Source organism: Chrysemys picta, chromosome 2, assembly GCF_011386835.1.
Source record: "Chrysemys picta bellii isolate R12L10 chromosome 2, ASM1138683v2, whole genome shotgun sequence".
In the NCBI taxonomy this organism is placed as follows: Eukaryota; Metazoa; Chordata; order Testudines; family Emydidae; genus Chrysemys; species Chrysemys picta.
The window spans coordinates 158684776-158705917 of record NC_088792.1 but is presented as its reverse complement, the minus strand read 5'-3'; the positions used below and the strand labels follow the sequence as shown (position 1 = coordinate 158705917).

The 21142-nt window shown below is 52.6% G+C and overlaps 1 protein-coding gene across 1 annotated transcript; it reads right to left on the bottom strand.

The window, feature by feature from the left end:
• Nucleotides 1-1666: 1666 nt before the first annotated feature.
• On the bottom strand, nucleotides 1667-20656 carry PHYHIP (phytanoyl-CoA 2-hydroxylase interacting protein). The gene is made up of 5 exons (XM_005285116.5): nucleotides 20370-20656; nucleotides 10308-10491; nucleotides 8065-8239; nucleotides 6620-6737; nucleotides 1667-6057 (listed from the first exon to the last, which is right to left on the bottom strand). Exons 2-5 carry the CDS (start codon nucleotides 10470-10472, stop codon nucleotides 5523-5525), a joined length of 993 nt encoding a protein of 330 aa, XP_005285173.1. The 5' UTR covers nucleotides 10473-10491; nucleotides 20370-20656; the 3' UTR covers nucleotides 1667-5522.
• Between the last annotated feature and the right edge of the window lie 486 nt (nucleotides 20657-21142).

Sequence of the window (21142 nt, the reverse complement as noted above, 5' to 3'; positions counted from 1 at the left end):
ACCGGATACTGGTGCCGTTGGAGACCAGGCTAGATGCACCCATGTTCTAGTCAATGCAGCAGGAGACAGAATTCCAGACTAGACTGACTTCAGGGCTGCTGTGAAGTAGTGACTTCTATGTTCTGAATCCGAAACCTCTTCCCGCTTTGTTTGTGTTCATTGCAAATTCTTTTCCTCTGATTTGAAGGCACTTTGTGCACAGATCCTCAAAGGTACTTAGGCACCTAATTCCCATGGGAGTAAGGTGCCTAAATACCTTTGGGGATCTGGGACTTTGTGCCCAGTTCCAAAAACAGAGCGTTAGCCAAACTCTGCAGACCTGATTGCAAGGTGAGTGGCCAGTCTGTGAGCAGCATTCGAGTCACCTCAGGGCAGATGGGGAGGAGGGGAATGGACCCATGGGCTGCAAGATCCTCTCCACCCTCACAGGGAGAAATACTGCAGTCTTCTGTAGTGATAATGCCAAGTAGGGTGGGCTATACTCCACAGTCCTTACTCAGGCAAAGTCAAACACTGAGTAAGGACTGTAGGATTTAACCTAGTAGAAACTCTTTTGTAACCTATTGTGCTTGGGGTCATTACTGCAGGATACTGTTGTGTTTTTTGTTGCTGTAGTATTAACTACTGCTGAGCAGTGATATGCTCTTTGAAATTCGATAATATTGTTTACTGTAGAATAGCATAGTATTCATTTCTGTTGACCATTGTTCTGTTTTTTTAGTACTGTAGTATTAAATACAGTTGAGCAGCGCTGCTGGATCTGTTTCTATGGCGTATACTACAGTATCAATTACTATGGAATAGTGTAGCAATTCTTTAAAGTAGGGTAAAATTCCTAGTTCATCCTGCAGGCTACTCCTGTTGTGTCAAGACCCCATAATGTCATGGCTCAAAGCCAGAGCAAAATCACCCAAACGTGGCCCTGTTAGTGTCAGACGGAGGTTGCGCTGATCTCACAAGATCATGAATGTCCCCTCAAGACTCCATCCATCCATCCATCCCATTGCAATTGTGGTGGGTAGCAGCCATTCCTCCTTAGTTGGTGTGTTCTATGGGGGCCTATTCATTCAGAGTCCTAAACTGATCCCCATGTTTTGAGACACCAGCAGGTGGGAGAGGGAGAAGCCAATTTGGTAGCCCATCATGAGTCTGCTTAGGAAGACCTTCAGTACAGAGACCCCCCAAAAGAAACAGGGAAGCCATGTTAGCCACCCAGGAGCACCCCAGCTGTACAGAGAGGCCTTCATGGGGGAATGCTACAGCAATAACCCCAGAGATTACTGAGCTGGAGGGTATCTTGAGGCCAGGCAGGAGGTCAAGTGGCAGAGTTACTTAACAGGACATGGTTGCTGGGATGGGGTGGGGACTCTACGTTCACCATTGCAACCTCATCAGTTTTTAAGCTTTTCTTCCTTTTGAACTTAGAAGACATTTCAGGCTCCGTTCAGTTGGGAGAGTTTCAGCAATGGACCAGCCACTGCAGCCCCCATACCCACAAATTTCCCACTGCCTCATGCACAGCCATATATAAAAGCCCTCTCCTTGAAATTGGATCACCTCCCTGGTGCGCCCACACACACACACACACACACACACACACACACACACACACACACACACACACACACAGCTGCCCCGAGACACCAATGCAAGTAGCAGGCTGGGCTGCACACAGGTTGTTAGTTTATTGATACACACTGTCAGCACAGCACAGGTTTGTAAGGGGTTTTCTTTACAGCGTGCATCATACACAGAGACTGGAAAAGCACCACATCAGGCCAGGGATGGTGCGGACGCTGCCACACAAGCGCCATGCTGCGGTTGTCAGCCACGTGTGGGGCACAGAGGGCAAAGGGAGATGGAGTCTCTCAGATCAGACACGGCCCCTTCTGGCTCCCACCCTGATGCTGCGGAAAGGGAAACCTAGCCTATGTCACCTTTAAAGGGACAACAAGAAGCTCCCAAGCAGAGAGCTGCTCCCCCCTTGTAGACACCCTCCCAGCCAGATTCTGACTCTCCCCTCCTGGTCTCATGGGGGCACCTACGTCAGTCTAAGTTCAATCAACCTCCTGCTCCAGAGTGCGCGTTACACCAGCCTCGACTCCCTGACTGTCACACGCATTGGCCAATGGGCAACTTACAACCCCCTTACACAACACCTCTGAACTGGGCCCACTGATTCAACGAGTTCACAGTCAGCTGTGCCACACACCTCCTCCTCCCGTCTCTAGAGAAACTGTCAATCCCACTCACCACCTCCCCCATCCAGCTGTCTCTAGGAAAGGCCGATTGTCACCAACCCCTCTCCTCCTTCTGTCTCCAAGGAAGACTCTCCGGGTAGGTCTACACTGCAATAAAAAACCCATGGCATTGGGTCTCAGAGCCCATGTCAGCTGACTTGGGCTTGGGCTGCAGGGCTAAAAATTGCAGTGGAGATGTTCCGACTCGGGCTGGAGCCCAGGCTCTGAGACCCACCCCCCTCATAACCTTGGGGGAGCTTGAATGTCTATATTGCAATTTTATAACCCCACCGCCTGAGCCCCATGAGCCTGCGGCAGCTGACCCAGGCCCGCCATAGCTGTGCCGTGGATCTTTCATCGCACTGTGGACACACCCTTAGTCACCACCACCCTCCTCCGCCTGTCCCCAGGGAAGGCTGACTGTCACACCTACCACTCCCTGCCTGCACCCATCTCCAGTATATTACCTCAATTCTCACATTGCCACGAGCAATGAAACATAAGTCACATGGTGCTGTAAATCCTGTGGCCGTTGCTGGAGTGATCTATCAATGTTACTGCTTGGAGAAGCTTCCAAGAATGCAGCAGCCTTTGGGACCTCCGTGTCAGTATCCACACACAGGCCAGAGACCAGCCAGGAAACCATGCACTGCCTGTGGGCATCATCAGCCTCTGCACAAGCCACATCCCAATGGACGAGTGGGGGTTTTTTAGTTGGCGTGGCTGGATTTGGCAGTATGAGGGGAAAATCAAAAGCTAGTGTAAAAAAAGCCAAGGTCCTTATCGCTTCCTGGCTGCAGCACTAACAGCACAACACCGCGACGGCACACAGCAAACACTGCACAGCCGGATGCTCAAGCACCCCAAACGCCACTAAGAATGAAAACACTACTGTGCTCGCCAGAGCAGGGCCTCCCTTCCCGGAGCAATGGCCAGCGCTTGACATTTCCCTCCCTTTTAAGGGTGACTGCTTGATAATAAACGCCCTGCTCTATTTCTCTGGGCAGCTGGGGACATGCCGGGTATAGAATATGACTGCTCACCAGGAAACTATAGGATCTTTATCTGCTGCTAGTGGCTGGTCTACATAAAATCTGTTGTGAATCTACTACTTCTGCTGCTAGCAGGGGGACTTGCTCCTTTAACTCACACAGTACCAGCTCAGGCTTTTAAAGCTGAAGGTTCCTGGGTTCAACCCCCTGCTGGTGAAGAGGACAGCAATCAGAATTCTCGGACGCCGAACATCTTCCAGCTGTTGGTACCAGAGTCCTTAGTTCATTTGATTGGACCTGCTGCTTTGGATGCCCACAAGCTCCTCTGTGGGTCTTATCTGATTTCCAGATGCCGAAAAACCTCTCCACACAGAACATCCCTGTTGCCTCTGTCCTCCAGGCCCTGGCCCCAATCTGCAGCGGGGTGTGGTGAAGGGCAGACTCTGCATCTCTCTTCCAACTTAGGAGATGCCCCCTCATCCTGTCCTGTCTCGGGGCCAAGGACAGCTCGCAGGCATGGCTAGAAGGCTGCTGGGCGCCTCACGCCACATGTTCGAGCAGACTGGGTGCCGGCAGACTCCCCTGGAAAGCTAAAGTTTTCACATAGCACAGAAAGCCCAGCACTATTTATAAAGAGGAGGGAGAGAGGCCCAGCCTTGGGAGGAGGTGGTTGGTGTGGGGAGCAGGGCGGGCCTGGGGCAGGAGCGTGAGGAAGTTCTGCTAGGCTCAGGCTGCCTCAAGTGATGGACAAGTTAGGTTGAAGCAAGAATGGGGCTCTGCTGTGAATGGCTTGGGATCTAGCCAAGCCTCTCTTCACCCATCGCCTCAAGATCCCTCTTGGGGCAACACATCAGTGGCCGTAGCATGGCAAGCAGATCATGCCCGAGGGACATGGTAGCAGCAAGGAGGTCCAGCGCTCCGATCAGCCTGGTTCCATGGTGCACAGTGGCGGGAGGCCAGGGGAGAGCCGTGCTTGGAGGTGGGAGTGGGCAAGGGGGACAAAAGGAAGAGAGGCTGAAATTATTCCTCACCCCAGAAGCTGGCAGATCACTCCAGGACATGGCTGAAGTCACAAGCAGGGAGGCTGCATTCCTCCCCCGCCCAGCCGGGGCGGGAGGGGGCCTCCTGGGCAGGGCTAGGCTCCACCTGAGACAGGGGAGCAGGTACATTCATGCTGCAGCCACCCCCGGGAATTCCAACACACCCCAGGAGTGCCACGGGGCCTGTCGGGACTTGCAATGGGGCCGCTCGCCCATCCTACATGGCGCTTAACCAGGTAAATAAAGGCTGTGAAGCAAGAAGCTCCAGGACAGCCTGGGGCTGAGACAAAGCCTGGATGGAGGGAGCTGAGGGTGAGGTACCTGCATGCTCTTTCCTGAGCCTGCCAAGCCTCCAATAGCTGAAAGTCCCAACCAGGAGAAAACAGCAGGCTCTAGTTTCACAGCTGGCCATCTAAGCTAGGACCCACACCTGGGCTAGGTGATTAAGTGCATGCTGGGTTCACAAGCTCCCCCCCCGTGCAAATCTATCTCCCTGGGCTAGGAGGCTGGCTCCCAGCTGCAGTGGGACATACCCTTCAGGGCTCCCCAGGTGGGAATCAGGTGGCAGGTGAGGATCTAGCCCACCTGGGCAAGGTAGGAGTTGACTGAGCGCTTAGCAAAGGGCAGGGTTGGGGGGAGTAGCGGAAAGGGAGGGGCTCATTGAATTGACAGGGTAAGGGAGGGCTGAAGGGGCAGACCTAGGAGAAGGGGAGCTCATATCAGAGAGGGAAGAGCTCCGGGTTCCCCTGATGACAACATTTCCGAATTAACCCAAAGCTCCTGTTCTTTCCAACATGAAAATGGCAATGAATGGGCAGCTTGGTTCCGAGGGGGCTGGAGCTCCCACTTCCCAGTGGGGCAAGTGCAGAAGGGGCGGGTCTTTCCACCTTGGCGTGAAGCAGATTAGCAGCCAGCTCAGGAGCTCAGGAGTTTCCCTTCTCACACTGACCAGGGTTTGTCTGCAGGAGTCAATGGAAGCCAAGATCCCATCTGAGCAGCACCGGAGGTCCTCTCTCACTCGGGCCGGGATCCTGCCAAGTCCATATTGACATTGGACAGCGAGGCATGCACAGAGAGATTGGAAATCCACAGTCCACACTCACTCCGGCCACAACTCCCATCCAGGTCCCGGTTTCCACCCCTGCCCCCATCCCAGACCATGTCCATTGCAGAGAGCCTCAGGTTAGTCCAGTCCTGCCTCATGCATGCCTCCCCACACACGCATCCCCTCCAGCTCCCCCCTCAAGTCACTAGCGCCCCACGCTGATGTTGCACGTCTTGCAGCTGGGGTCTTTTTTGGCATCAGCAGTGGAGAGGCTCATGAGTTGGTGGCCGCTGATCTCTCCCAGCACGCCCAGGCTGAGGTCGACGGGCTCGGTGTATATGACCTCCAGGATGATGTCCTGGGCGTGGTGATAGACCAGCTCGCCGTCCTCCATGCAGCAGGTCAGGAACTTGTTGCAGGAAATGTCCAGCTGGGGCAGGCGCTCCCGGCAGAAGTGGTCTCCCGGGGAGCCCTTGGGGGCCAGCACCAGGACGACATAGTGGTAGGCGGTGTACATGCAGTAGAAGTCCGCAAAGTAGAGGTTGGTGTTGGGGCTGAAGAGGCGCTGGGCGGGGATCTGGAAGCGGTAGCGGCCGTAGGGCGAGTCCTGGGGGGGCTGGCCTGTGTTGAATTCGGTGTTGCAGCTGAAGAAGATCCCATGCAGCATGCCGCTGGTGGGTGAGCCGTGGCTCCCACTGTTGTCCTTCAGGGAGGGCTTCATCATGTTCCCACAATGCATCCTGAGAGGCAGGGGGAGAGAGAGTGTCAGCCCAGTGGAGGGGGTATGGCTCTTGTGCTCCATCGGCTGCACTAGAGACTAGCTGCTCCTCGGGGTTACCCCAGCACACCCCCACTGAAATCCCAGTTCGGATACTATTTGCTGGTGTGGGTACACCACAAGCTAGTGTTTGTGGACTAGTGGTTAGAGCAGGGAGTGGGATTTGAACCAGGACTCCGGGGTCCTATTCCCAGCTTTGAGAGAGGGGTGGGGTTTCGTCTATGGGTTAAAACAGGGGACCAGGCATCAGGACTCCTGGTTCTATTCCCAACTCGGGGAGTGTGTTTGAAATCGGTTTTACTTTTGAGCGAGTGCAGATAGGTCTGGGACAGGACAGGGTCAGAGGGGAGCCCAGCCTTGCAGTCCCAGCTCTGTGTTCTTTGTGCCCTCTCATTCTAGGTGAGGGAAACATCTCCTGGAGATGGTGCTTCTTCCCCCCAAACCCCCTGCATTTGCTAGGCTGGGTGTGTGTTCCGGCCCTGCTAGGGGAGCCGTGGGGGGTGGGGGTGGTAAGGGGGTGTTACCTGACGTGCTGGAAATATTCCTTGTGCTGGTTCCTATAGAAGACCGAGAATCTGAGCATCCTGCCCGCAATGAGCTCAGCCTTCTCCTGCAGCTGGGCCAGGTGCTCCTTAGCATAGTCTGCAAGGGGGAGGGAGACATTGGCCATCACCTACATCAGTGCAGCCAGCTCCCCACCTACCCACCCCTCTGCAACCTGCTGGGCCCCTCCCCACTCCCTCCAGACAGCTGGCTCCCCAGCAGCTCAGGCTGGCTCCCCCTTTGCACCTGTGGCAATCAGACAGCTCCCCCTCCCCATTCCCATCTTTCTGCCTCTCTCCTAGGGCTGCAGCCAGCTCCCCCCACCCCTTTGTTTATTCCTTCCCCTGCCTTTACAACCGGTTCCTACCCTTTCCCCTAGCTGGCAGCAGCCAGCTCCTCCCTCCCTTTGCTTCCCCCTCAGGGTGTGACTAGCTCCCACACCCTAAGCCTCCCACTCTTCCACTGTTGCTCCACAAGACAGGGTTTTGCTACCTCCACCCCCACCCCACCCCCCCACCCCCCGCAGCCTCTGTTCTGCCTCAAAGTCAGCAGCCCCCACTGCTCTTGGTTTTTTTATATGCCTTTAGCACAGGACGCTCCCGCCCCTCTTGGGCTGCCTTGCATCCATCCCCCTCTTCTGTCCCCTTTCTCCTCAGCCCAGCCCCAGAACACCCACAGCCTGCAAATAGGCTCCTGCCCCAGGGCAGGGGGTCTTTGACTTCATAGGATGCCCCTGGATAGCAGTACCATTGCTCCAAGGCTCAGAGGACCGGGGATTGTTGGGGAACAGAGAGCTCCCTGGCCAATTTGGGAGGGGGGACGGGCAGGGGCACACACAAAGCCTCCCTCTGCTGCTTGTCACTATGGAATTGGGGGGGGGGGGGCTCCAACCTGTCTGAAAGCAAAGCAGGGGAGCAACGATCCCCCCCTCTGACCCCACCCCAGCTAATGCAGGAGAAAGGAATCTATTTGTGGGCATTGTGCTGGTGGCAGCCGGTCTGTGCCAGCCCCCTCAGACTTGGCAGCAGGCCCATTAGGGAGCAGTCGCTGGCTAAGAGAAATGGCTGCACAAAGAGGCTGGAGCCTCAGGGGGCAACTCATGGGCAGCTCAGTTCTCGTTTAATATTCAAGCAACATGAATCTCCCCCTCCCCCCAGGGCTCGCACAAACAGCGTGAACTCCCCAGACCTTGCATAAGCAGTATGACACGACAGAGGATTCCCCCCCCCCCCCAGGGCAGATCGGATGTGGGTCCACAGTGAGCTCAGCTCTGAGAACCAATTCCCCTCTGTGGTGCAGCAGGCTGGAGATTCCCTTCCGAGGACGGGCCGCGGGGGCTCATCACAGTCTGTGCCAGCTGGGCACGGACCATGTGGCTGAGGTTCCGCTACCAGCTATTGCTCCTGATTCATCAGGGCACACTCACCCCCCGTGCAGAACTCCACGGTCTCGCTCCAGCCGGACACCAGGTACTCCCCATCACTCTGCTTCACCGCTGTCTGCACGGCCACGCTGTACTCTGTCCTGGGGCTCAGGAACCAGTGGCCCCTCACAGTCATGGGCAGTGGGACTGCCTTGGCGACCAGCTTGGTGGGCACATCCTGTTCAAGGGCAAGAGCCATGCCACACATGCAAAAATAAACCAGGCTTGGTATTGAAGCAGTGTGGCTAGTGATTCCCCCCACCAAAGCCTCCTCCTACGAGCAGCATGACACCCGGGCCCTGGTACCCTGGGAAGTACAGCACCCATCCAGGCATAGCCTCAGAGCATTGCACAAGGCTGATCTGGCAAGACCCTCCAGCAGCTCCCCTGAACTGGATGTGCATGCCTGTAAGGGAGCCTGTGCCTGCCCATGATGAACAGAGAGGCAGGTCATGGAGACCTTGGGAAAACCCTTCTTAAAAACAATCTTAGTCTATTACAATGACAACCGCCATGGCTCCACAATCTGCTGTACAGGGAGCTGCATGACCTACTGGCGTGGAAAACTGTTGGGTATATTGCTACAGTGGCCACTACTCTAAAACAACTGTCACTACTACTGTGTTGCTCTTATACAGCATAGACTGACCGAGAATGCTGCCAAATTCACTATAATAGAATACCATTGCTTTCTAGCATCACCATAGCACTCATTACTGTAGTACACTGCAGAGTAGTACTGTTATTAATATCTGTTACTGTAGTATTTGGTGCCATAGTATCTACTGAAGTGGAATACTGTCGTATCTGTTACTGCAGAGTATTATAATATTCATTAGCATACTATTAATATCTGTGGAATACTCTGGTACTTGTTATTGCAGAATAATTTATTACCATGGTATTTACTGTTGTAGTACCTGTTACTGCAGAATATGTAGTATCTATTGACACGATACTCACTGCAGTGGAACACTGCAGTACTTGATATTGCAGAACATTGTTGTCATTATTGCCATGGCATTCATTTCTGCGTAACACTGTAGTAATTATTGCCATGGCATTCATCACTGTGGAATACTGTAGTACTTGTTACTGCAGAATGCTGCAGTATCAATTAACATAGCATTCAGTCCTATGGAACACTAATTCTTTTTCTGTTTGAGCAATGTCTGAAATGGTGCCTTCTGTGTTGCACCTCTAAGGCGCCAATATACATCCCACCCCACGCAGCAAGAGTTGTGCCCAACTCCTCTTGCATGCAAGATGGGCAAAGAAATCTCTCAGAGCCCTGGAAACAGCCAAACAAGCTCTGAGGTGTCCTGAAAACCTTTGTTTTAAGGAATAAATTGTCGTGTCAGTAGGCCACAAAAGCATCAGTGCAGCGCAGTGCCGTTTCTGTGGCAACGGCAAATGCTGAAGAGTCAGGAGACGTAGGGGAAAAAGAAGCTTATTATTGGGGAGGGGGAAAAAAATAATGTTTAACATTAAATAGCATCACCTTGGTAACCACCCGTGCTAAAAGGATCCTGAATTAGTGACTCTGTTCCAGAGGGAGAAGGAAGAGTGAGTAATTCACTCCACGTCTCCTCTGGTTATGTGTTGGAGGGTACGTTTAGCACTCCTCTCCATGCTGATTTGAGGGGTACAGCTGCCTCCTCACCCATCCCCACACTGGTTCATGGGAGCAGGCCTCAAGTCTCCCAGGGCTCACTGCTGCTCTGGCCCCCTGGCATCAAATCTCCCCAGGCAAAACCTCTTAACTTCACAGCAGAGTTGGGTGGGGAAAGGAGGCTCTTTTTCCTGGCTCAGGCATCTTGGGCTGGTGACACTAGTGGGCTGAGAGTCTGAGGGGTTCAGATCCAAATCCTTCTCCCACTGAAGGATTTTGACAGTAGTGGGACCGGGCTTTGAACCTGACTCTTCTAGTTACCCACAGCACCAGGCACAGCACCCCCCCCATGCTGTCCCCACCCATGAACCTAGTCCCTACCCTGAAGGAACCTCTTCCATGCTCCATAGGACATGCACCCCTTGGGTCCTTCACTGGAGCTGCCAACAAAGGGACCCAGTTTGGAGGCATCTGGGATGTAGATACGCAGCTGTGCTGTGAGAAAGAGATGGCAGCCGATGGCTACACGGGGAGTGACTCAGCGCTGGGCTGAGCACTCGGGAGAACAATCGTTGGCTGAGGGTGGCAACGAGCATCCAGTTGCTACCCACATTTCCCCCGGCCCCTTGCTCACCCTGTGTTTGAATTTGTTGGAGTTCTTGTTCTCCTTCTTGTTGAGGTCGATGAAGTAGTGGGTGACTCTCTCCAGGTCTCCCCCGTCCATGGCCCAGGAGATCCGGAACGAGTCGCACGTGATGTTGTTGATCTCGATGCTGCGGGGGGTGGAGAGCAGCTCCATGGTCCAACCCGCCTGGCTCCTACGGCACAGTGAGGGGATCAGTATGGTGACGGGCAACCGAGGGGTAGAGGCCATAAAATCAATTGGCCTCACGACCAGATCCGGAGCCCATTAGAGTCAATGGAGAGATTTCCCTTCACCAGAGTGGGTTTAGCCTTCAGCCCACAGCATGGCCCCAGGGCAGAACCCCCTGCCCCAGCATGGGACTCCATTGCAGATTCTCGTCCCCGATGTGAGAATTTGGGGGTGCTCTGGGGCAGCCCCTCTGCCAGCACTGGAGAGAGAGTACTCTGTGGAGGTGTATGTTTACACAGCTATCTGGATGCACACGCAGCTTCTGTGGTCACAGCTCTGCCAACGGGGAGTGAAAATGCTGGCCCTAAATGAAGGGGGAGCGGGGGGGAGCTGGGACTCGGGAAGCATGGGTGCTCACATGGCTAGGAGGCCATGCTGGGAATGGCTGAGCACGGCCCAGTTGTACCTTGTTGTCAATGCACTGGCCCAGGACTCGGGGGGGGGGGGGGGGGGACCTGGATTCCATTCCTGGACTCCCTTGGTGCTTTACATAGGTCACTTACTGTCAGATTTCCAAAAGGACTGTGCTGTGTGTGTGCCCCTGATAGGCACCAGACGGCCAGCACATGCTGTGTTGGGCGCTATGGAAAAATCTGGCCCCAGCTGTGGGTGGTGAGCCCTTGAAAAACTGACCCCTCGCCGCTCTGTGCTTCAATTCCCCTGCTGTAAAAGGGGGCCACTGACACTTCCTTGGCGGGCCTCCTCTATCTAAGGTGTAAGCTCTTTGGGACAGGGACTGTCTCTGATCCTGTGGCTGTGCAGGGCCCAGCACCATCTTGGTTGGAGCTACTGGAATACAAATAATAGCACAGAGAATAGCCCTTCCCAAAGAGCAGTAACTCAGGCAGCGATTCCCCAGCTTCTGTCATTCTCTCGCTTCCTCTCCCCATGTATGTGCCCCTCTCATCGGAGGAGCCCTAATTAATTCCATCTGAATCCATGGCGCCAGCTGAAGAGCGGGTGTCAGCCCACACGGAGGTTTGACAGAGCAGCCGGCACCTTGCAGGTGTTGGTGCCAGCAAGTATATCGCAAGCCTTGAATGGGACAGATTCGGAGCAGATGGTGCTGGGGAGGGAAGGGGCTCTGGGCCAACAGGCACGAAAGGAGGAGGGATTTGAGGAGGATTTTTTGTTTTGAAAGGAGAGGAATTGCAGGCAGGGAAGGGGGAGGAGGGTTGTGCATGCCAGGAGCTAGAGAAAATGTGAGACTGCCAAGGGGGGGGAGGGGTTCAGGGTGGTGTCTGGGTAACCCCCAGTTTTAACATCCCCTTTGTCATTTCAGGCACTGCTTTGCACTGTGCTTAAAGCAGCTTGATTGCCGTCATTGTACAGAGGGCAAGGTGGAATGGCAGATAGCCATATACTGCAGTTACAGTGGAAGTGGGGGTTTACTGCACACGCATGCAGGGTGTTGTGCATGGATCAGGCAAGGGAAAGTGAACAGCATATGCGGGGCGTGCAAGGTGCATGTATGTGCAAAGAATGGGTGTGAACTGGGTGCAGATACTGTCAGTAAGGTGTGTTTTGATTGTGTAGGTGGTATGTTTGTAACATGCGCATACAAAGTGTATACGGTGTGTGAGCAGAGGTAACGGGTTCACATGACATTGCATGTGTTACATATGTGTGCAGTGGGCAGAACCCATGGGTACATGTGGCATGGATGTAATGGGTGTGTTCATACAACATAAGTGTGTGCTCCATGTGTAAAAAGGGCACCTGTGAATTGGTAACATAGGCAGATTCACTCTGGGTGCAAGCCCTGCATGAGACCCACTAATAAAGTGGGTTCTACTATGTATTACTAGCTTCTGATGGCAACCAATAGGCAGCTTTGGGGTGTACATGGAACCTGAGTGGTACATGGGCAGAATTTCACCCAGCATTCAGCATGAGTGCAAACAGAACAGATTTCCAAATGCACTCAGCACCAAGCAGCTCCCATGGTGATCCTGGGAGCCCAGTTTTCAGAAAAGCCCAGCAGCCAACATCTGCTCAGCACGCTGAGCTCTGGGCCAACGTGTGGTGTCTGGAGTGGTTGCACGACATTATTTCTTCCACGCCTCTTTCATTTGCAGTGAACCCAAATCTGTGACCTTTACGGATGCCAGCAGCTTTGATGTAGGGATTATTTAAGAAGCAAAAGGCAAGAGAGCCTAGGGCTGGGCTGAACCTGCAGTTCCTTGTAGCATTATGAGGCCCGAGAGGAGTTTTTTCCATAAGGAGGAGCTAGGCATGAGACTCTAAGCTCAAACACAGAGGTGTAAATCAGGAGAGATTTCATTTCCATCCACTTGGCCCGGGGTGGGGGAGGAGGAGATGAGATGTGACTTGGAGAGGCAGGCATGGGTGCTCTTCCGCTGCAGCGCTCCCTGGGCGGAGGGGAAGGAGCCCTGCCAAGAAGCCACCTTTATAATCTGGGTGTTTCTCTTTAAAGGGATGGCGCTATGTTTGCTTAATGTGAGGCGGGAAGGAGGGGGGGGGGCGGAAGAAAAACAACAATGTAGGACTTAGAGTTGGGGAATGTATAATTACATGTAAATGTTCTCCCGCCCCAGCTCTTTGTGCTACAGGGAAAGCTGATTTTATACCCAAGGCCCAGCCAGCACTGAGGCCTCTGGGCTTGCTTGATTCTGGATTCTATCCTGCCACTGATTTATTGTTTGATCTTAGGCAAGTCACTTCCCCCATCCCGCTCTGTGCCTCACTTTCCCCATCTGAACAGTTGTGAATAGTTGCCACTGCTCTGTTCCATGGGGGCATGGAGACTCCGCCCACTGATATTTGTAAAGTGCTTTGAGTTTGATCCTCAGATGAAAGGGGACAGAGGTATTCTTGGCTGAGCAGGTTGGGCACACCGAGTTGGCCCTGGTGAGTTTTACATTCGCTTCACTTTGCTCGGGCTTCTTGGGAAATAAATGTGCAATCAGTTTCAAAGGGCGAGGCTTTTATCTGGAGAGAACAGGTCTGATCACCTGTGCTTCCCTGGGTGAATCACTAGCAGCTAAAAAGCCTAATTCCCTGTGCTCTGAGCACCTGGGGCTGAGCCCTCCCCAGCTAAGTAGGTTGAGGCCTGGTCAGTGCTTGGATGGGAGAGCTGCTGAGTGGACAGAAGTGGTGCTGGCAAATCGGCATAGGATGTTTGGAGTCAGTATTGAAAAGCTGCTTTCCAATGAGAGGTAAAATCAAGCTCTAACTAAGCTGCTGTGGTCATTAAAGATCCCTTGGTGTTTCTTCCATTAGCAAGACCAGCATCTACTCTCCCAGGGATGCTACACGACCTTTAGAAGGACAGATTTGCAAATGTCTCTCTTTTCTCTTCCCCCACTCCATCTCTCCCCTCCTCCCACCCCCTACTCTCTCACATGGGCACAGGCTCCTGCAGCAGGATCACAGTTTGTTTCGTGTCAGATTTTCCTAATTGTCTTTCTTCTTTTCCCCCCCGCCGTCATGGTTCCTTTGTGTTTGGGAAGCAGGTGCTTTTATTTATAGCTGCCACATGAACAGCCCACACCTTCGCGTTGTGTTGCGATTTCTCAGAATTCAGCACATCAGAATTTAACCCTGCGATGACTCAATATATCCAACCATAGGGAGTTATTGTTGCGCAGCAACAGGCGCTAGCTGAGGGGGGAAAGGCTGTTACCTGGGTGATGCACATTTTAGAGGGTCCGTGCCACAGTTAACAAGGACCCGAGTGGGGCCGCTTTTGTTTGCTTATAACTGCATGCAACAAAACCAAACGGCCACAAACTCTTTTCTAATATCGGGGGGAGAGGAGATGAATCCAGGCCTCAGCTTAGCACATATGAGCAACTCTACAATAATAACCAACTAGTGTGCAAAGCAACTCGAGAATAACAATTAACCAGTATGCACAGCACTTGTGAAGAACCCTACAATGACAACCAACCAGTACACACATCTCATGAGCAACCCTGCAATAACAACCAAGTGTGCACAGCACTTGTGAAGAACCCTACAGTAACAACCAACCAGAGTGCACAGCCCAAGAGCAAATCTACAATAACAACCAACCAACATACACCGCACATGTGAGCAACCCTACAATAATAACCTGCCAGTATGCATAGCCCTGGTGAGCAGCCCCAGTGTGTGCCTGCACTAATACCAAACCATCGTGCACATGGGTGGAAGCAATCAGGTGACAGGACACAGGGCCGGCTCTAGCGATTTTGCCGCCCCAAGCAGCAAAAAAAAAAAAAAGTTGCGATCGCAAGCGGGGGCAGCTCTACTGCCGCTTCATTCTACGGCGGCAATTCGGCGGCAGGTCCTTCGCTCCGAGAGGGAGTGACGGCCCTGCCGCCGAACGGCCGGACATGCCGCCCCCCTCTTCATTGGCCGCCCCAGGCACCTGCTTGCTACGTTGGTGCCTGGAGCTGGCTCTGACAGGAGAGGCATCCTGAGCCTACTGTGGACATGGTGCTGTTAGTGACTGAGTGTGAGATAATCCCCAACCCCAAATCTCTATTGGCTTCATTCCCCTGCCAACCACCCTGCTATGGGCAGAAAGCTCTGAAAGCCACAGCTCCACATGGGTGGGAGCCCAATCAGTGTGAAGATTAATAGCCAGCGGCTGCTGCTGGTCTCAGCTGTGCTGTTTGCTTAGAGACCGATCCTTGCGGATCCGACCAGGCCATTAACACTGTCCTTTAAATCAGCTGCTGTCCAACCTGCCAGCAGGCTGCTGGTTTAATGAACAGAGCTGTGTCTTGTGACTGTGGCTGAGGGCCTGATGCAAGGTTCCAGGGAGCAATTCATTGGCCCCCTTCCTGCCCTGCTCGGCTCCAGCCTGGGTCCCATCTGCTCAGCGCCCCCAAACAATACCAGTATTTTTCCTTTCTCTATTGACTCTTTTTCCTCCCTTCCCTCGAGTGAATTTAGCTCTGGTGAAATGTGCCAGGCTGGCAGCACTGAGGAGGAGCAAGGCCCTCTGGCTTCAGGTCTGATGCCCATCCCTCTCTGGAGCCAGAGGGGAGTCCAGCCTCCCTGCTGAGGCTGCTGGCAAAGGAAGGGGAGGTAGTTGTGGTGGTCAGTGGGTTGGTAATAGCCACCGCTGTCCACTGGGAACGCTGTACCAATTCACAGATCCAGTGCGCTGATGCCATTTTCCTCTAGCGCCTCCTGCTGGGAGAGGCTTATCTCTCTGCAGCATGATACTGTCCAAGGAGAGGAGGTTCTTTGTGCAAGCTCAGCACTTCCTGATGATCGAGTTTGGCTTTGAAGCAGCTGCAGCAGGTAGGCTAAAAGCTCAGCCCTTTGGCCCCGTTTGGTTCGGTGTGGCAGAGGATGCAGGAGGAAGGGCTTGGGGAGAAATTGCTCCAGAGTGGTATTTCTCAGCCTGGCTGTTCTTTCCTCTCGTATCTGGAGGAAGGAGGGCAGAGGCATGGCAGCCAGAAGCAAGGGGTGAAGGAGGGATCAAACTTTGTGGCCCCTTGGTGTGGCTGCTTCTGCTCCCTGCACAACCTGGTCTTAGGGGGAAAGCACTGCCAGGAATCCAAACAGAGCGGGAGAGAGGCTGAGTTCGGCTTGGAGCCTGGAGATCGGGAGCAAATGGAGAGAAAGAGAGCGGGAGGTGGATGGGACAAAGGAGGGAGTGAGGATGGGGAACAGACGCTGGACTGCCCCATGTGCCCTGTTGACGCACTTGGGTGGAGCTTGGAAATGCACCTTTCATAGCTGGCCAGGCCCCTGCCCCAAAGCACTTACAGCCCAATAAGGGGCGGACAGCGAGGCTGACTGGATGAATGAGCTGAAGTGAAATGTGCCTCTGCAACCACCATACAGGGAGTCCGTCAGCGCCCGGCTAACCCGGAGACCCATCTCAGCACCGAGCGGGGCTTAGCAAAGCATAAAATACTGTCAGGAGCGAGTGCTTGCTGCTCTCCTTTTGAAAGTGCTCCACGGGGATCTGGATGCCCTGAAGCCCCACGCGCCATTGGAAGCCACTCAGACAGCATTTCCAGTACGGGTCCTGACCTACACTGAATGTACAAGCAGCTCTCACTGCGGAGTACGAGAGTGCACAGCGAGAGCCATGGGGTAGTGAGCTGTGTGATTCCTATGTACCCCTTAGCAGGGTCATCCCTGGGTTCCCCGGCAGTAACACAGCACAGTCCAGAGGTCCAGTGAGAAACCCTGACATGGTGCATTTAGAGAAGCTATGTTTTTGGAAAGGAAAAGATACACACACACGCAAGTCTCATCATGCATGGGGTGCCACCAAACAAAGTCTAATCTGCAGCCCTACGGTCAAATTTGGTGCAACGTGTACATGTGTTTTTATTACACAGACCTTGGCAACGGGTATCAATGAGGGGTTTTGGATGACCAGATCAGATCAGTCTCTGGCAGCAATTGGCATAATGTTCCAATCCATTTTTAGCTCCAATTAATAAGTGGCGTTTGAAGAATGCAGAGCAGGCTGTTCAGCTAGTCTGATGTACATGGGCTCATGCAAAGTTAGTCATAAATGCATGCAGATCTCCCACGCATGCAGAGGCGTGAAGGCATGTGTGGCGATCCACAGAGAGAGGGAGAGAGAAAAAGGTGCATGTGGAGAAGGAGAGATTCCTACAGGTACAGCACGATGCATGCTCAGATACAGAGAAGTGAGCAAAAAGAGAGAACATGCATGGCAGTGCACAGACATGAAGACATACAGAGAGACAGCCACATCATACACGCATGCAAGCTATTGTTTAGCTTCTGTGTATGCACAAGTATAGAGAGACACATTCATGTATGGCAAAGCACTTATATGAACAGTGACAGGCCTATGCAGATACACACATGTGCAAGTAATTGCTTGGTCTCTGTTACCGGAAAATATATGCAGGTATGTACGGGGGAAAAGGCACATACACAAATAGGGAGGCACATGCATGAACAATGACAAAGAGACCCCTGCACAGAGCAACAGACCCAACTGTGTGTGTAGCTGTCACAGAAAAAGAGCTGTACACATGCATGTATAAAGCAAGGCACAAGTGAATAGCACTACATATACATGTCCAGTAATGGAGAGGAAAACACACATACTCAGGGAGATGCTGGCACACATGTGTGAAGCTATTGCTTTGCTTCTGTGTACGCAGACGTGCATGGGGATGCACACACAGGAATGGGGCAAACGGAAGCACATACATGTTAAGCTATCACCTTATCTTTGTACATGGTCAAAGAGAGGTGCCAATGTGCATGTACATAAAGACGTACCGAAATGGAGACACATACATATGCACACCTGTGTAGCTCTCCCTTTATCTCCCTGCACGCTCAGGGCACAACGCACAATTACATGTATGAACAGGGGCAAGCACATGTATGAGATGCACACGCAGGCACAGAGAGCTCAAGGAATGCACAGATACAGCTGTCACTCCCTCTCTATGCATGTTCAGAGAAAGAAATATACAGAGACAAAGACACACTCATGCTGCGACACTCACACATACTCAGAGGAACGCGTTACCTACACTATGCACAGGCAGAGGAAGACCTGGATTGGGACATAAACACATGTGCACACGTGTGTGCACACACTCATGTAATTGTGCACACCCATTTCACCCCCCCACAAATACCCCACCCCGCAAGCAAAGAGGGCTCCATTCCCACCTCTGATTTGTAAATGAAAAGCCACTTGACTGAAGGGGAACAAGGCGCCTCGGCCAGCACTCAAGGGAGATAGCTCCCACGCTTCTAGCCCAGATCCAAAGCAGGGCATGGAGAGAGCCAGGAAAGAGCAGCATGTGTGTGGGAGGAGTGGGGAGGGCGCTGGTCTCTTCGGGGACTGATGCAGAACCAGCCTAGCAGCCTGCCTCTGATGTGAATGCCACTTCAAAAGAAGGGACGTGGGAAGCAAACCCAGCCTGTCCCAAACCCCTGCCTCGTGATGGGGACAATTCTGACCTCCTTGCTTATTCGCCTGCATCTGTGCCCTTTAAACGCCAGTCCATCTCCCCACATCAGCCCCACACGGTCTCCTTCCAGCCCTCTCACCCTCACTCAGAACAGCAGGCTCCATTTTCACCTGTCTGAGCCAAACCAAGGAGATGGAGCAGGGGGGTTTTGGAAGAGATGGGCTCCCTGCTGTTCAATAAATTGGCTGGGTGGCCTAGTGTTTCTACTAGCTGCCTATAGGAAAGCAATGGCCCCCTGCATCCCCTAGGCTCTAGCAGGCAGAGTAATTCCCTGAGCAGAGCCTGCCAGGAACTAGAGAACCTGAGCTGTAGGGAGCCAAGATCACCAAAAGCAGCATGTTACCGAACCTCAGAGATTAGTGCAGGCGGTATGAGGGTGCAGCTTATAACCACCCCCCATTCACATGCAACCCCTCCCTCCTCACAGCCCTCACACTCACATGCAGACATACTCACACGCATGTGACAGCCACCTACACATGCACACACACACACCACTGCCTGAACACAAGCACAAACATATTATACATACATACCCACTCACAAGCACATGTACACACAAGTACACCCATTCACAGCCACTCAGACACCTGAGTATACACACACACGCCTACTGAAACATACATAACTACAGGTATACAAATACAAACACACCAATTCACATTAGTGCACACAGCCACATACACACACACACATTTCTAACTGTATACACACAAACACATATGTATGCATACATACAAACCCACTCACCCACATATATTCACAACCACCCATCTGCAAGCACACACATATTATGCATCCATGCACATGCTCGCAACCACATACATGTATCCACTCATATCACAATCAACGCATCCACTCACAGCCATGTACACCTAAGTACATATATACCTGCTCACAATTACCCATAAACATATATACCTACAACACATCCCCATATATATTTACATATCTACATGCATTCATATACAAATACATACCATACATACCTCTACATGCATGTCCATACATGCAAACACAGAGAAAACCATGCACATGCATGAATCATACTCAGGTATAGACATTCATTAACAGACATACATACACACCCTGCACCCATATACTTGCGTACAGACTATACAACCATGCACATACAGTACATACACACCCATTCACAGATACTCCATACTCACATATATCATGCAAGCACACACACACACCCACTCACAGACAGCCATTAACACATATTCCTTCCCCCCCCGCCCCACATACATCTATGTACACCCCCCACACAGACACACCAATCTGGTCTCCAGTGGCAGCTTTTTTTAAGAGCATGGGATTTCAGGCTGTCAGAGCTGCATGACACATTAGCCCCCATTCATGGAAACCCAGTTAAAGTTCTCCGATCTTCCCCATTCCGATCAGCTGTGTCGTGAAGAAAGGAGAAGGTCGTTTCCTTGGGGACAGTGAAAAGCAATGTGACAGGTACAGCTGTCTTCTCAAGCCCTTGGAACAGATTCCAGGGCTTGGAGAGATTGACAGATGGGGCCCTTGCCTGGGCTGCTTAACCTCCCTTCCCCTGCTGTACTGTCTTATTATATGGGGGCTTTTCCTGCCTCAGGGCTTCTGAAGCACCATCCTCTCTATTAACACTTACCTAGCGCTTCTTGTCCTCCATGCGCTTCACCAGACTTGACTGATTAATCCCTGGGAGGGAGGGATTTCTTGTTCCCATTTTACAGATGAGGAAACAAAGGCATAAGGGACTTGCCCAAGGCCACGCAGTGAGTCAGTGTCACGGCTGGGCTCAGCACTCCGGAGTTCATGGCACCTGGTCTGGTGCTCAGAACCACACACACACCCCATCTCCGAGTACAAGGTAAAAGCGCCTTACCTGTCTCCACAGGGAACCTCTGATGCTAAGAAGTTAGTGTGGCTGCCGTGTGTATTAAATGTGTGTCACGCACACAGCTGGGGTGAGGTTTCTGGTTTGCAGAAACTTGGCTGCAAAAGCAGTCTCTCCAGCTAGGTGCTGCTCCTTCCCATGCAGTCCCCTGCCTCCTTCTGGGCTAACACTGCTCCTCTGCCTCCGGCTGCTATTGCTGCTGCTTGCTGCTGCCCAGACTCTTGCAAGCGCTAGGAAACAGCAGACACCCTAAAGAAGAGGAGGAAAAAAAAAATCAAAGCAGCATGGAGGAGAAAAAAAATACAGCCCTTCTCCACCAATCGGGTCTCAGGCTGCAAAGCATCAGGTGATGAGCAACCACGTTCCCTGCCTAGCTTCCCCAAGCTGCATCCTCCGCTGTGCAGGGATAGCAATGTGAAATTACTGAGGCTTTTCCCGTGGTGGAGGGTGGGGAATCACAGGATCTGGGACAGGGAGGGGAATGCGGCCTCAGGTTGGGTGCAGAAGTGTGATGTACTGCACGCATGGTACCAAAAATGGGGATAGACTGGTGGTCACTAAGCAACACTGAATCCTTATCAGAAACTTCAGAATAATGGGCCAGACTCAGCCACTGGTTTGACAGGAGTTGCAGCAGTGATATATTTGAGCAGCTTTAGGCACCATGCTTGCATTTATACAGCCAGCCCTGACCCTATTCACACTTGGATGCTTACTGGTTAACTGGGAATTGCTAACTTGGTTGGATTCTCAACCTTATT